This window comes from Acipenser ruthenus, chromosome 3, assembly GCF_902713425.1.
Source record: "Acipenser ruthenus chromosome 3, fAciRut3.2 maternal haplotype, whole genome shotgun sequence".
NCBI classification, from domain to species: domain Eukaryota; kingdom Metazoa; phylum Chordata; class Actinopteri; order Acipenseriformes; family Acipenseridae; genus Acipenser; species Acipenser ruthenus.
In genome coordinates this window covers 84,561,483-84,578,792 of record NC_081191.1, presented here as the reverse complement: position 1 = coordinate 84,578,792, position 17,310 = coordinate 84,561,483, and the positions used below count along the sequence as shown (strand labels likewise).

General features: G+C 36.9%; 1 protein-coding gene across 1 annotated transcript; it reads right to left on the bottom strand.

Moving 5' to 3' along the window:
• Positions 1-9,074: 9,074 nt before the first annotated feature.
• Positions 9,075-14,959, bottom strand: LOC117394310 (G-protein coupled receptor family C group 6 member A-like). Its single transcript, XM_059017848.1, has 5 exons — positions 14,712-14,959; positions 14,196-14,502; positions 11,903-13,625; positions 10,719-10,836; positions 9,075-9,103 (listed from the first exon to the last, which is right to left on the bottom strand). Exons 1-3 carry the CDS (start codon positions 14,906-14,908, stop codon positions 12,732-12,734), a joined length of 1,398 nt encoding a protein of 465 aa, XP_058873831.1. The 5' UTR covers positions 14,909-14,959; the 3' UTR covers positions 9,075-9,103; positions 10,719-10,836; positions 11,903-12,731.
• Between the last annotated feature and the right edge of the window lie 2,351 nt (positions 14,960-17,310).

Genomic DNA, 17,310 nt, shown 5'->3' with positions numbered 1-17,310 from the left:
TATGCAATGTTATTATAAGAGCAAAAAAACTGAAATGGCAATGGGCCGGGCATGTAGCAAGAACAACAGACCATCACTGGACCAAGGAGATACTAGACTGGATCCCAAGAGAGCAACGTGGATGAGGGACGCAGCAGACAGGCTTTTGTGGAAGAATCTTGGGGAGTCCTTCATGGATTGAAAAATGCTGAAGATAATGATATATATATATATATATATATATATATATATATATATATATATATATATATATATATATATATATATATATACAGTACTGTGCAAAAGTTTTAGGCAGGTGTGAAAAAATGCTGTAAAGTAAGAATGCTTTCAAAAATAGACATGTTAATAAATTATATTTATCAATTAACTAAATGCAAAGTGAGTGAACAGAAGAAAAATCTAAATCAAATCCATATTTGGTGTGACCACTCTTTGCCTTCAAAACAGCATAAATTCTTCTAGGTACACTTGCACAAAGTCAGAGATTTTGTAGGCATATAGTCAGGTGTATGATTAAACAATTATACCAAACAGGTGCTAATGATCATCATTTCAATATGTAGGTTGAAACACAATCATTAACTGAAACAGAAACAGTTGTGTAGGAGGAATAAAACTGGGTGAGGAACAGCCAAACTCAGCTAACAAGGTGAGGTTGCTGAAGACAGTTTACTGTCAAAAGTCATACACCATGGCAAGACTGAGCACAGCAACAAGACACAAGGTAGTTATACTGCATCAGCAAGGTCTCTCCCAGGCAGAAATTTCAAGGCAGACAGGGGTTTCCAGATGTGCTGTCCAAGCTCTTTTGAAGAAGCACAAAGAAACGGGCAACGTTGAGGACCATAGACGCAGTGGTCGGCCAAGGAAACTTACTGCAGCAGATGAAAGACACATCATGCTTAGTTCCCTTCGCAATCGGAAGATGTCCAGCAGTGCCATCAGCTCAGAATTGGCAGAAAACAGTGGGACCCTGGTACACCCATCTACTGTCCGGAGAAGTCTGGTCAGAAGTGGCCTTCATTGAAGACTTGCGGCCAAAAAGCCATACCTCCGACGTGGAAACAAGGCCAAGCGACTCAACTATGCACAAAAACACAGGAACTGGGGTGCAGAAAAATGGCAGCAGGTGCTTTGGACTGATGAGTCAAAATTTGAAATATTTGGCTGTAGCAGAAGGCAGTTTGTTCGCCGAAGGGTTGGAGAGCGGTACACGAATGAGTGTCTGCAGGCAACAGTGAAGCATGGTGGAGGTTCCTTGCAAGTTTGGGGCTGCATTTCTGCAAATGGAGTTGGGGATTTGGTCAGAATTAATGGTCTCCTCAATGCTGAGAAGTACAGGCAGATACTTATCCATCATGCAATACCATCAGGGAGGCATCTGATTGGCCCCAAATTTATTCTGCAGCATGACAACGACCCCAAACATACAGCGAAAGTCATTAAGAACTATCTTCAGCGTAAAGAAGAACAAGGAGTCCTGGAAGTGATGGTATGGCCCCCACAGAGCCCTGATCTCAACATCATCGAGTCTGTCTGGGATTACATGAAGAGAGAGAAGCAACTGATGCTGCCTAAATCCACAGAAGAACTGTGGTTAGTTCTCCAAGATGTTTGGGCCAACCTACCTGCCGAGTTCCTTCAAAAACTGTGTGCAAGTGTACCTAGAAGAATTGATGCTGTTTTGAAGGCAAAGGGTGGTCACACCAAATATTGATTTGATGTAGATTTTTCTTCTGTTCACTCACTTTGCATTTTGTTAATTGATAAATATAAACTATTAACATGTCTATTTTTGAAAGCATTCTTACTTTACAACATTTTTTCACACCTGCACAGTACTGTATATATCAACTGCTGATAGGGGCGGATTTATTAATGCGATTCTAACCCCTCATTGATTGCAGAGGTAAGGTTTTGTGAGCAGTAGTGAAAAAGACCATTTCAGACAAAAAACTGCACTCAGCAAATGAAATATGGAAATTAAAACAAAGTCGGCATTTTGAAAGGGAGGGAACAGTTTTCAGTGTGGTATTTGATATTCCACTGAATCCTCAATTTCAGTACTAGCAGAAACAGCTGCATTCTTAGAACTAGAGCTGGGACAGCTGGTATTTAGAATCCTTACACACAGTAAGACCCCTTGGGGGCAACCCTCCTTAAAAAATTAACTTTTAAACAGTAACACAAATGCAAAGGTAAACCAACCTAGTGCACAGCCAGCTCACTTGGAAGTATAAGTCCCACTCCACATTAAAGCAGACAAAGTATGTGTGCAGGTTAGAATTGAGGGGACGGAAGTCAGTGATGCAGTGGTAGCCCTTTAATATGAAAAAACGATACCTGTGATAAACTGTTTATTATTATTATTTATTTCTTAGCAGACGCCCTTATCCAGGGCGACTTACAATTGTTACAAGATATCACATTATTTTTACATACAATTACATTATTTTTTACACATTATTTTTACATACAATTACCCATTTATACAGCTGGGTTTTTTTTACTGGAGCAATCTAGGTAAAGTACCTTGCTCAAGGGTACAGCAGCAGTGCCCCCAACCAGGGATTGAACCCACGACCCTCCGGTCAAGAGTCCAGAGCCCTAACCACTACTCCACACTGCTACCCAGGTGCAGCAACAAAGCCCCCAGTTGGTGTGGGTAAAACCTGTTAGAGGGACCCCTGTTAACACTAGAACGACCAAGGTGGTCATTTTGACTGTTTTTGGAATTTAAATTTAAATTGGGGTGCCAGTGTTTAAGATATGGAGCTGTGCTTTCCTGATTTTTCCTAAATATATGTACTAATTACCCTGACAAAGAAAGAATCGCTGCAAAAATTAGGGATATAAAATACTGTCACACCTATTCTGACAGGTGCTGTCAAATTGACTGATACATATAAAACAGATTATAACAATTACATGTTGCGGTATTATTTGTATTTATCAGTCAGTACTTGCAGCCATGTATTGAAGTTTGATTATATCAATCTGCATTCCTCAAGTGAGTGGTCTATTGACATTTCTATTGTTTCAATGAGCCTCCTGATAGCCCATCAATCAACTTTGACAGCTCACGGCGCCTGGCTGTCTGTCTGCACCGGTTAGTATAAGTTACTCGTTTTTCTAAGAAATTCATTGTTACCCCATGTAACAGAGCGAGGAGCCCTGTACATGTATCTGTTTATTTTAGAACGGGGTACCTCTCCGCTCCTGTGCAATTTATTATTTTGTATTTGTTTTGTTGTATTATTATTATTGTTATTATTGTTATTGTTATGATTTATTTATTTATAAATGTGATGGCAGAGAGGTATAGTTTGTATTGTTTTGCAGCGTGGATGGGAAGCCCCATTCACATTAAAAACCTTGTGTTAAAAATACAAGTTTTCTTTCCAAAACACACAAAACTAAACACCGGCTATTGCCCGGTTCCATCTTAATTTTACACAGTCCCGCTCTTATATGACTGCCGTGAGTACAATGTAAAATAAATACGGTGTACTCACTGCTAGGTTGCGCCGTTCATGGGTGTTGCTCCTGTGGAAGTAAACAATGTGAGACATAGACTTGAGTTTGAAAAAAAATATGTACGTGACAGAAAGTCTGTGTATGTAAGTAAGAGAGTACAACAGGTCTTTTATTTCTTCAGAATGTTCTAGCTGTCGCTATCTGTAACTGCAAGTTGCTAAGAAACTAGAATACACATTTTCTGCTTGCATCTGCACTTTTCTTACACAATGCAAAGTATTAGCTACTGTTGATAGAAATACAAGGTTACTATAAAAAAGCTTATTAAAATGTGATTGGTACAAGTAGAATACTTGTAAAGACTTGATTGGTTACTGCCTTATGTAGAATCATACCTATTTAGCTATATAAACTATTTGTTTCTGCCTGCGAGCAGAGAACTCATGGGTTAACTAGAAGAACTTATGTTCGGTTGCCTTCTGATTGTCTCTCTCTACAATTGCTGGAATGTTAATAAAGTGCACTGAATAACTTTGGATCTAAATTTAGACTGAGGTGTTTATATTCTTCCACACTCCGTTGTCCAATATTGCTCCGTGTCTGTAGGCGTTGCTTCGCTGCTTTGACTCCTTGCAGCTCGTTGTAAATCCTTCCTTCTGTATTGTAATCCAACTTGTGTTTTACAGCACCTGCACCCATACAGCTTTTAGTAGCAGTGTTGTGTTTGCTCCGTTATTACCTTGATTTTCCAATTGAAGCTTTGGTTGTAACCAGTTGAAAAGCTCACTTATTATTCTTCTTCGCTATCAGTGGAAATGTTGCAGACTCGAGCAATGTACTCCTTTCCCCACTCGTCCTGAACTTGAATGGTTCGCTATTGCTCTGGCTCTCTGCTGGCGTCTCGTTCTTGCCCTCCCTGTTCACTGAATCTGGCAGCTTTTTAAAGTTCATGCAGTAGTTGGTTTTACTAGGGCTGCTGGGAAGTGTAGTCTCTAGCTGGCATGTATGTGTGTTTTTTACATTTTCTGCTTCTTCCAGACTACAGGGGGAACTACGAGTTGTGTTTACTCCTGATACATCATGTTCTCCTTCGAAACCCCTTTTGTATCACTATATCTTTGGAGCCAGTTGGAATGAACGTTCTATTCTGAGGTCATCATCACCATCATCATCATCATCATTATCATCAACATTCTGGAATTTTGTTTAAAAGACTACTTGTTTGTTTTTTATCAACTTCTTAATTCAGTCGATGAAGGAATTGTAGTCCGAAACGTCCTGATAAGTGATTTGTAATCAATTATTCTACCTTTTTAAGTACCTGAAGTATCCTTTTTTCTTTTTTTTTTCTTTTTTCTTATTGATCATTTTGGTACGCAGCAGTTTTCCTTTTTCTCCTTTTTCTCAAATATATTATATATTGATGCATAATGAAAATGCAACAGTCTTAAGTTTTACATCAATAGCTCATTGGGCACATACATAATGTTATTTACATTTTAAATAGTGAGCAGATAGGTTTGTTGATTATTTGAGTAGTATTGTTCCTTGGGATACAAAATACTGAGCTCAAGTCATGTGATTTCATAAAAATGCCAGGTGCTCAGTGTTTGTTATTTGAGTTGAGTTAAAATTGCCAAAATTAGTTGACTAAGAATCTGTATAAATAGCCATTCAAAAAGACATGAATTTAATTAACGCAGGAACAGCGAAAGATGCGACCATGCCCCGCTTGAGTAATGAAAATCGCCTGGTTGCTATCGGCATGATTGAAGGCAGCCTGTCTGTGAGAGAAGCTGCCCGGAGAATGAGATATTCTGCTTCAACAATCAGCAAACTAGGTCCTGCACAAACAGCTGGTTGGTGGAACCAAACACAGATCACAGTGCAGCCAACACAGACCCCATATACAGACAGCTGCACTGTGCACATGACACCCTAGGCATCGTGCCAGCACTGCCTAGACACAAAACACGCTTCTACTCAGACTCACGCAGGGTGACGCACTCAAACGGCGGGAAAGACAGGACAGCACACACACACAGCAATACACTAGTACTAACACAGATTTCATTGTGCCCTGCACAGATTCAAGGCACCCTGTGCCAGGCGCAGCAAAGCAGCCCCAAAACATAACCGAGCCTCCTCCATGTTTCACTGTAGGTATGGTGTTCTTTTCTTTGAAAGCTTCATTTTTTCGTCTGTGAACATAGAGCTGATGTGACTTGCCAAAAAGCTCCAGTTTTGACTCATCTGTCCAAAGGACATTCTCCCAGAAGGATTGTGGCTTGTCAATATGCATTTTAGCAAATTCCAGTCTGGCTTTTTTATGTTTTTCTGTCAAAAGTGGAGTCCTCCTGGGTCTTCTTCCATGGAGCCCACTTTCGCTCAAAAAGCGACGGATGGTGCGATCAGAAACTGACGTACCTTCACCTTGGAGTTCAGCTTGTATCTCTTTGGCAGTTATCCTTGGTTCTTTTTCTACCATTCGCACTATCCTTCTGTTCAATCTGGGGTCGATTTTCCTCTTGCGGCCGCGCCCAGGGAGGTTGGCTACAGTTCCATGGACCTTAAACTTCTTAATAATATTTGCAACTGTTGTCACAGGAACATCAAGCTGCTTGGAGATGGTCTTGTAGCCTTTACCTTTACCATGCTTGTCTATTATTTTCTTTCTGATCTCCTCAGACAACTCTCTCCTTTGCTTTCTCTGGTCCATGTTCAGTGTGGTGCACACAATGATACCAAACAGCACAGTGACTACTTTTCTCCATTTAAATAGGCTGAATGACTGATTACAAGATTGGAGACATGTGTGATACTAATTAAAGAAACTAATTAGTTTGAAATATCACTATAATCCAATTATTTATTATCTTTTCTAAGGGGTACCAACAAATGTGTCCAGGCCATTTTAGAATATCTTTGTAGAATAAGCAATAATTCATCTCTTTTCACAGCTTCTTTGCTTTATTCTATGACATACCAAAGGCATGCAAGTATACATGATAAAATAGCTTTTAATTTCATCACTTTTCAGGAGGAATGAAGCATTATTTCAATGAGCTGTAAGGGTACCAACAAATTTGAGCACGTCTGTATATATATATATATATAGTGGTGCTATATTCTATTTTGCTAGAATTACTGAGTTTGCACTCTTTGCATTAAAATATCTAATAAAATGTGGTAAAATGCTGCAGCCACGTACGGAACACCTCCACAGAAGTGGTTTAGTTTATAATGAAAATAAAAAGTTAACTTAAATCTTAACACAGCAGTTAGGGTTGAACTCACAAAAGCAAGGAAATGTGGCGTTAGAGTTTTTAACCCTAACTCGCCATTCCTACCCCCACACAAGCAGCCAAAGGAACCAGACAACACAAGCAACTGCAGACTGCCGTCATCAGGTGAGACATAGAACATGCAACTCTTTCCAGGTGACACAAGAGACATCCATCATCATGGTCCACTGGTGCTGTTGCAATGGATATACATGTACACTTCAATACACCCACTTCAGGCTGCAGAACTGTATCAACTTTACAAAAATGCTTGGAAATTCTGGCCTGTGATTGGTTAAAACCTCATCATAGGAGCAAAACTAGATTTAACTAGTGCCCTCACATCCTTACACCACCGGGCAATAGTCGCCATCGGTCCTGTGATTAGTGCACATCCCTGTCAGTCCCACCCTTTTTCAAAGGAACACCCTCCACCCTCACCCCTAAACAAGAAGATAAAATAACAATGAAAAAATTGATAAATAATAATAATAATAATAATAATAATAATAATAATAATAATAATAATAATAATAATAATAATAATACAACGACAATACAATACAAATTTCACTTATATAGTGCTCTTTATAGAAGCATTACAAAATAAATATAAAAAAGCCTGTGTCTAATATATAATCCAGCTACAAATAAACACACCCAAACAAATATGTTTTCAAACAGGATTTAAAAGATTAAATTGTGCTGGCATTCCTGATATGAATTCCAAAGACGAGGGGCATTATAACTAAATGCCCTGGCTCCAACAGATTTCAAATAAATTTTATATTAGCATTTTCCGATATTATTATTATTATTATTATTATTATTTTTTACTTGTCTCTCCCTCCTTTGCCCACTAATTCAATGGCCCAGAGGAGGTCTCATAAGCACGCCTCAACAACATGGCGACCCTTAACTTCCTGTTCCTTGCCCCGGACTCTGCTATGACGCGGGTGCAACACCAAACACTAGTGCCATTGATTTACACAAACAAGGTAACTTTTCTTAAAAGTTTATTCTCTACACATTCTGCATTGTCCAGCAAATAAAGTAGTAGGCATTATAATCTGCTGTCTTAGTTAATTTTCTTTATCTCTTTATTTATTTCATTTTTTTCAATATTTCAGGTTTAATTTTCTCTTACTTTGTGGCTTTCCCTGGTGAATACAACATTCAGAAACTACTCACTTGTACCTTGTGTATATTTATCTTTACAGGACCTATCTCACTGCAGACCAAAGTAATTACATTATTTGTTTGAGGGTTTTTTTTTTCACTCACAATCAGCAAAACAAAACTGAGTCCAATGTCTTAATTATATAAGTGGGGAGGAAGCTGTTCCTTCACAAAGCGCATCACCTTTGCTGATTTTTTTTTTCTTCCTATTTCTGGAGCTTAGTTTCTGGAAGTAATTGCTGATTTGCCCTTTTTTTCAAAGTGATTTCTGATATTGTCCACAATTGCCTTTTCATTATTTTGTTCTTTTTTGAAGAGAATGATATAACATTTGGGACAGAAATGACAGCACAGAATGCTATAGCTGGACAGTAAACTTGCAAAACCTTCTGCTGCTGGGACATACATCCCAGGCACAGTGAGATGTACTGGAATAAAAATGGCCCACACTACAAAGAAAACAAGCATGCTTAATGAAATATATTTTGCATTTTTATACAGGTCTGGTAGATGTCTTCCTTTGAAAGCAAAAATAAAGCAAACGACAGCAAGCAATGCCACATATCCAATTACTCCCCAAATAGCGATCGTAGATCCTAGCTTACATTCTATCAAAATATAAATTGGAAAGGTTTCCTCATTATTGTAAACGTAAGGTGGGCTTACAACAAGCCATAATGCACAAAATATGACCTGGAGGCCAGTGCAAACAGTTACAATGAACAGTGGATTGTTAAATCTTTGCAATTTCTCATTGATTGATTTTTCAAATGTGAAGCCCACAAATATTTGAAACAGGTTTGCTAAAATGCAGGACACACAAAGGGTAAAGCTGATGGCAAAAAGCGGATAACTGATTTTACATAAAGTGGTCGTAGGTTTCACAATAAACGTACAAATACTACCAAAAGAAGCCAAAAGCGAAGCAAACATAATATAACAAAGATAACCGCCAGCAGACTTCACTACAGGTGTGTTAAAATAAACAGTAAAGATAACAGCTGCTATGAGTGTGGTGATGAATCCAGCCACCTCAAAAAATACCAGTACAATTACAAAACTGTCATCCCATTTTAAGTGAACAGTGTTTTTTGGGATACATTTTTCACTTCCAACAGTTGAATGTTCCATCTTGTCACATCGTTTGCATTCAGCCTGACCTGAAAAAAAAATGAAATGCAATTAAATCAGTGTCCAATCATTTTTTCTATGTCTATCTTTCTTTCTTTCTTTTTTTAAAGATGTAAATTAAAATGTATTAAATAAAGTATGTTTAATAGTGTATTTTCTGAACCATGCGTGTGAGAAGGCCATACATCTCTTTGTACAGCATGTTTTCAATTGCTTGTAGGGCATGTGTTTTTTTAAGCATTGTAGAACCTGCATTTGGTAATGCAGGTCCTTTTTTAAAGACAGCTTTGAAGTTGTTCCCTTTCAATTCGAAGACGACCAACAGCAATACTTTTGGGATATGCCTGCCACAGGCCAGGTATTTTATGTCAGAGCAGCCGACAGGCCTCTCCAGGGAGTGACGTCCTCGGTCCCGCCTACTGAGGGATAAGTAGTTAATCCACGGAGATCACATTCTCTTTTGCTTCTCACAATCAGGTAGGTAAGGTAGGTAATAACTAACCTCTCCATGGGTATGGTACATCCGCAGCCAAATTCTTGCTTACATAATGGAGAGTAAAATTGAAATAAATACAATCCTGGAATTTCAGGGTATACCTAGTCAGTACTTCTACCGTAATATCATTTTTTCAAAAACATTTTTTTTTTTCCGGTTCAGTATTTTACAGTCACAACCTTGATAAACCAGCACACTATATTATCTAGCACAGTTTTCTGATCCCTTGTGATGCCAGATTTCACTGTACAATGTTGAATGCTACAAATTCTGTAATAAGACTTACAAATGCCCCATTGTTGAGAAACTAAGATATTTTACACTTTATAGGCTTTGTATGAAAAATATTTTGTACAAACATATTTAGCTGAGATATTAATTGATAGTGTTTAAGAGATATCTTTGTTTCAACATTGGAATGCTTCAATAATAGGCTGTATTTTCATCTTCAGATGTTTTTTTGAGTGCAACACAAAAAAAATTCCATTAATTTCTTGACTCTTTTTTCACACAAAATTCAACATAATGTGTTTTTTTCTTCTTTTTTTAACTTTCTTTGTTATTATTTGTTTCCCCTAAAGGCATTCAATACCTAAGTCAGCAGCACAAACATAATGCAGACTATCATATAATAGAATTAAGAAAAGAAAAAAAAACTGCACTATTATTACAATCATGCATCTATCATATTTGCCCTCACCACCCCCCCTTGCACTTTCTCAAATGTACTAGAAATCTAGCCTGCCCATAAGAACAAAAAGGGTTTATATACTTCTATATGCATCTAAATATGCAAATATCTGATCAAATAATAAATTACAAAATACATGTTTACTTCCCTTCTGTTGCTCCTATGTTCCTAACATGAGTAAAACTGCCCAGTTATAGCATTATATTTCTCCTCCCATTTTGTGGCGCCTTAAATTTCAAGAATTGATTGATTTGATGCTGGATAAGAGAAACGCGAACTGGAAACCATTTTTATACTTTTTCAGAACACACAACCGGCTAGTATTAGATTTAATCTACCTCCAGGCGTATTAGTACATTTGTCTATTTGTCTCTCTTGTTTCCATTATAACCTTTTCATCTGTACTGAACTGTATTTAAACAATATACAAGGTCCTTATTCTTAACAAGTTACTTACTTCCACCAGCTGAGAAGGATCCTTCGGGACAGGGGATGCATTCTTTGCAGCATTTCAAATTGGTTTCTTTCCATTCATATCCAGGGTTGCATTTCTTACTGCAGTTAGCATCTGTTATCTATTTAAGAAAAAATAAAAACATTAATATTACAAATGTTACATTTAAAGAAGTGATAAGCACAATAGAAACTATGGTAACGCTTCATAAACTTGTAATTTATGGGGGAAATGGACATCAGCAATAGGCACTGACCATGGTTGTCTCTACATTTTGTATTGAATTGTTGACAGTTGCTGAAGTATGATCATGACAGATGACAGCTCTCCCTAGTGCGTGACAGGGAATGCAACCTGCAATCAGATTACTGCTAAAAGTAACCTATGATTGTCAACAGAAAGGATGCAGTGTGCCTAATATTTACAGGATCTAATTTTTAACATTATTATTTAAGATTTAACCACTATAACTAAATACTTGGAATTTAGCTGCATGACACAACATAACACATTTTGAAAATAAAACATCCTTGTGAACTTACATGTTTTATCAGCTATGACTTAAACTCAGTTCTAGCTTGGTGAAAAAAATTATGAATCGTAAATAATAATAATAAAAAGAAAAAACAGGGTTGAAACCTAGCTGAAATTAAAATAGGTAACACATAAAAAAACATGACATTTTATTTAAAAAAAAAATTAGAAACAGAATGAATGAACTACCTTCATTTAATGTGACAGCGGGAGCAGATGACTCATAATGTATGGAGAGAATACTTGCATTTTATGAGCAAGCATTCCTAAAATATGTGCCTTTCACATTCAGTCATGCATGGCTAAAAAAAGTGTTGTTGTTTTATGAATAACGTTTGTTGAAAGCCTTGTTAATCAAGTATGCTTCAATTTGCCATGCCTAAAGATAAATGCCCAGTAAACACACTTTATGAATATGGCCCTATATTTGTCTTAAGTTAAATATTCCTGAAATATTATCAACAATATAGAAATATAAAACAAGTTCAATATAAATGTGTGTTTTTATACTTGCAAATACATTTTTCTATATGCCCTGTGCATAGTTGTAAAGTGATGGTTGAGACTTTCAACTAAGGCACACAACCAGTCAAAATGAAACATACTGTATATACCTGGAAACAAACATGTCATAAAAAAATGTAAAGCATTACCAAGATGTTTTCAGATGTCCATGCTGTTTCATTATATAGTGTAATTTGTCCAGAAAGCTGGTATTCTCCAATTGTAGTGAAGTTGACAGCACCATCTATCTCCCACCCTATTATATCATATCCCAGCTTGGAATCACCATTTTCATCAAAACTGAATTCTGTATTATTTACTGAGAAGTTTATTTTTTTTAGTTCCTTAAGTAGCTGTAACAATAAAACATATCATTCTTAACAATTAAAAATGCAAAACGTCAAGTCAAACCAAAACCGTAATTTAATATCACTAATGTTATTTAACTAACAAACGTGTACTTTATGAGGTTGCACTAATATTTTTTTTTTGTTTGTTTCTAGATACAATTTCAGTTTTTTGGTTATTTCATTTTTTTGGTTCTAAATTCTACTCTTTTTTTTTCATCAGCTCATTAAGTGAACATTCTGAAGTAAAATCATCCCATTCGCATTGGTCATTATGTACCTCTTAACGTACTTGCAGGTTGTCTTCAGCAATTTCAAATGGCTGATTACTATGTTTATTTTCAATCCAGCTATATGAAAACATTTTTTATTTGCATGTAAAATAACACATCTCCTTAAAAATCAGGTGGGTATGAAGGGAATTTAGAGGAGCTGTTTCTACATCTCTGTAAGACTTGTATGTACAGTTCCATAAAGCTTTAATTACAAATCTGCCTGTTTTTACTGATAAGCTTCACTCAAGAATCATGAAATACATTAGACATAGAGGGTATGGTGGTGTGCACACCTACAGTACTTGTTATACAAGCATTTCTATAAGGGGTCACTTGCTGGTGAATTATCAGCTGGGTTAGGTATCACACATTGGGACATGTATTTCTAATTTGAATAGTGTTATTAACAAGAATAACAAAGGACTATTACTTGCCTCCCAGGTAGGAAAACTGAAATCTCTGTCACATTTTGTACTGTCACATCTTAACAGTTTTGCCAAAGCTTGGGCTACTGCATTGATGGCTAAATATACACCAAAAAAAATATCTGTGTCAATCTCTTGTATCAGAAAATTGTCATCTGTACATTGTGAAACATTCACTGTTTTGCTGTTGGTATTAGTAAGGGAGTTTTGGATATTAGGTTCAGTTTTTTTAGAACATGGTGGATAATGCTCCTTATATTGGCGTAGAAAGTTGCTGTCAGGGGGGTCATTTGCTAATAAGTTGCGTATATAGTTTTTAAACCCTGGAACAGTTTGTCTTCTGCAAGTGATGCCTATAATCTTTCCTACTGTTTCAATCCCCTTTATCTGAGCAATTTTAGTTGAAATGGCCCAAGCATCACTTGCAATCCATGTCTTTGTTAAATTGTGTTTTATGGCTTCTTGAATTATTCTCTCTACATTTTCAGGCTTTGTGAAAAGCACAATGGCCTCAGCTGATGAATTCTTTATGACTTCAGCTATCTTCTTTTGGTGGTTAGAACTTTCCTCACGGAACATGTATGCTGGAACTATCTCCTTAAATGGAACACATAAGCCTAATTCCTGGGCATGATCAATAAAACTTTCAACTCCGTATTTGCCATACTCATCATCGCTTCCAATTGCCCCGACACTGATCCAGTTCAAATGCAAAGCAAGCTCAGCCATGGCTTTAGACTGGTAAGTGTCACTGGGGATGGTACGTAGAAATGAAGGGAATCTGGTCTTCTGGCTGAGAATTTCACTTGTTGATTCATAACTAATCTGCAAAGTAAGGAATAAACAATTAATGGTATTTAATGTTTTTATTATTGTTGTAAAATCACTTGAAAGAGCGTTTTTTATACTCTATTGAGATAGTATGTGCTTAATTTGGAAAATAAACATTTTAAATTATATTTATTGTAGTTATTGTTATATATTATACAGTGTAATGTTGTGATGTTGTTATGATTAACAGATAAATCTGGGACCCTCATAAAACAAGACGTTGCAACTCATGAGGCTATCCCGGGGACACAAAATGTAAATAAATTCATACAAATTGTTGAAAGCAGTCTAAAAAAACAGACAAATCCCAGCAGTGGTTCATCCTGTTCAGGGTTGATTGTGGTAATGCTGGTTCAAGATACTGGAATGTTGACTGAGTTAACATAAATTTTCTTTGCTGAAAATTTGTAAAGGTGATTGTTCTTATTGTTCTAAACCATTTATGTATATACAGACCGAGCTGGTATCCAGTGGTATGTGTGTTCTAATTCCTAACCTGCAGATCACCAGCTTGCCAGCTGCTGGATGTTTCATAAAGAATCTATATGCAACATATAACATTACCTGTGGTATTAAAGGAACACTTAGTAAATGGGCTATAACAATCGATATTTCCGAATGGCTCTCTCCTATTACTGCTTTTACAGTGGAGTTGTAATTTGTGTAACTGCATTTCAGTGGAATACAGTTCTCAGCAGAATCCGATTTATCATCCATTAGCCTCATCACTGTTTTGATTGCCGTTGTAGGATCAGCACATGTATCATATATTTCATACCCCAGTGTAACATTCGGCAACAAGGGTGACTTGTTTATCATTTCAATGGTGTGTATCATTACTTGTGACTGCAGAAACGCAAATACATCAAATCTAGGAAAAGAAAGACATACTTTTATGAATGCATGAATAAAACAAATCAAAACAGCTGTAAATTCCAAGTAAAAAAAAAAAAAGATAAATCATAGATACAAGCACTTGAATTGCCATACCAATATCATATTATAGTATAAACCTGGTTAAAAAAAGGTTAAGAAAAGCTGAACATAGTACAGTTATCATGTACTTCTAGGGTCACTTACTTAATGCACTTTAAATCTAGCATTGTGCTATTGGTTATACTTTCCACCTGCGTATGGAGATGAAAAAGTCCACCAATGATGATATCTCCTTTGGCACTGGCACCATTCAAAGCATCTGCAATGTCGCATACAGGTGAGAGAGTGGTGCTGTTGTGGTACAGCATGGGAAGAATCAGAAATCCCAGTATAGCCTTCATCGTAATGTCTTCAGTAACAATATCAAGAACAACAAATGTCTACAACTGTTGCTACTCTGAAAAGGAAGCACCTAAATATCTATCCAATTATATAAATAAAACAAACCCTATTCAACCTTTATTTGCATTGATGGAGGAAGTAGCTTGTGCAGAACTGCTAGATTATTGGATGGCTATTATTGGATAAAAAAATATATACAAATACAGGATATATAACTGAAACTTGAACCTACTAGGTGTTTTGCATATTTTTACAGTCAGATATACACTAGACACTGAAATGCATAATTGGCTTGCTTCAGTGACAGTATTTACTGTCAAGAGAATATGATGTTGCAATTTTTAAATGTTTTAACGGCCCACTCAACTGGACGGTTGAGCATACTGTGACATATGAATTAACAATGAAAAAATTGCAGGATTTGACACTGACTTAACCTGCAAGCTCCACCAACTGGTTGAAGTAATATATTCCCTGTGGTACCACAAGATTGCACTGCAGCTTCAATCAGCACCTTTCTGAAGTCTACTTTTCAGGAAGTATACACAAACTAAAACAGCCCTTCTTTACTCGATTTTTTCATAAACTTTTTCATAGGCAAGTGATAATTACTTGATTGTTTAATATTCTAGACATCACAATGAACAGACTGATATGAATACATGCCGAATATGTTAAAAAATAACAGAATACTGATCGATTTCAAATGTGCTCAACCATGCGTTGAATGGTCGATTTATGAAAAAAGTAGGTTTCATAAGAATGGGTTGATATAATCAGTAAAAAACAAATCTTATACAATTTTTTTTTAAATGTACTTTAAACAATAAATACAATTATTTAAAAACAGTAAAACTGTAAACTATTTTGCTCTTTCTGCAAGTAATGCTTGGTGATTCATATTTTATGGCAATTGACAGTAATGCAAAATTTCAGTTATCCAATATGTATCCAGTATGATAATTATAAAAAAATATATATTTAATTTGCAGTATAATATATAATGATAAATATAATATAAATATAATTACAATGTTTTCTTTTTTCTTTGACTAAGATTTTTTTATTTTATTTTATTTTATTTTATTTCGTGGCATAGCTAATTGAGATAGAATATATCCTAAAATTGCTAGTCTATTTAGTGATGTAGGTTTTTGTTTTGTTTTTGTTTTTCAATTGGAGGATGGAAGTCAAGTTTTTTTTTATGGAAAAAAAAACCCAGAAGTACTTTGGCTTTGATCACAGACAATCCGAGACTCTGATGCTGAAGATAGAAGATGACCCAGACTACATCCCTAAACCAGAAGAACAGGATGATGACCAAGCTTTTGAACTTCTGGAGTATGATGGGGATGTGTTTTCTATCCCTTCTTGTGCACCATCTTCCAGCAGTGCTTCACCATGCACTTCATCTGCTCAACCCCCAAGAAGAGACAGAGAAAAGGCAAACGCACCCTTGTAGCAGTCTCCCAGAGGCACCCGGAGACAGCCAGAGACTCAGCCTGGACTCTGTCCACCCTGATTCCAGCTCCAAGTCATGGGCAGAGAATGTGGAAGAAAGCTGACACCCCCATGTTCCAGGTTCCTGACCCAGTCTTTGATGTCCCAGACTCTGTCAAGTCCCCATATCAGTTTTTCAAGATGTTATTTACTGACCAGATGACTGAGCATATCACAGAGCAGACCAGCCTGTACTCTGCTCAAGAGCTGGCATCCTCAATCAACACGAACCCTGGTGAGATTCAAGAAATTTTGTCATTGTTGCTTTATGTGGGTGTCTTTCAGTTTCCATCCTTGGATGACTATTAGTATGTTGACTCACGTTTCTTATTAGTAGCTGATGTTGTGCCAGTGAAAAGGTTCCGTTTGTTAAGTATGAGCATTCATTTCAATAACAATACACAATATAACAACAGTCTTGGCTGTTTCTTCAAGATTCGACCCGTTTTTGACATGTTGCACCAGCAGTGTCTCCTTATTCCGCCGACCTACAAGCAGAGTGTTGATGAAGTCATGGTGGCGTACAAAGGAACCAGAGCTGGCAATCTCTGGCAATACACAGCCAACAAGCCAGACAAGTGGGGGTACAAGCTGTTCTGTCAGGTCAGTTACTCTGGTGTAATTCATGACTTTTTGCTGTATCAAGGGAGCTCCACCTTTTTCAACATTGGATTGACTGAGACTGAGCAGGACCTACTGATGGGAGCCAAAGTAGTGACCACCCTTTGCAAGACAATTGAACAGCCAGAATCCACTGTTGTCTACTGTGACAATTATTTTACCAGCTTTAACCTGCTCCAGACACTGCATACTAACTTGGGTATCAGGTGCAGCAGTGTGGAGTAGTGGTTAAGGCTCTTGACCCTTGACCAGAGGGTCGTGGGTTCAATCCCAGGTGGGG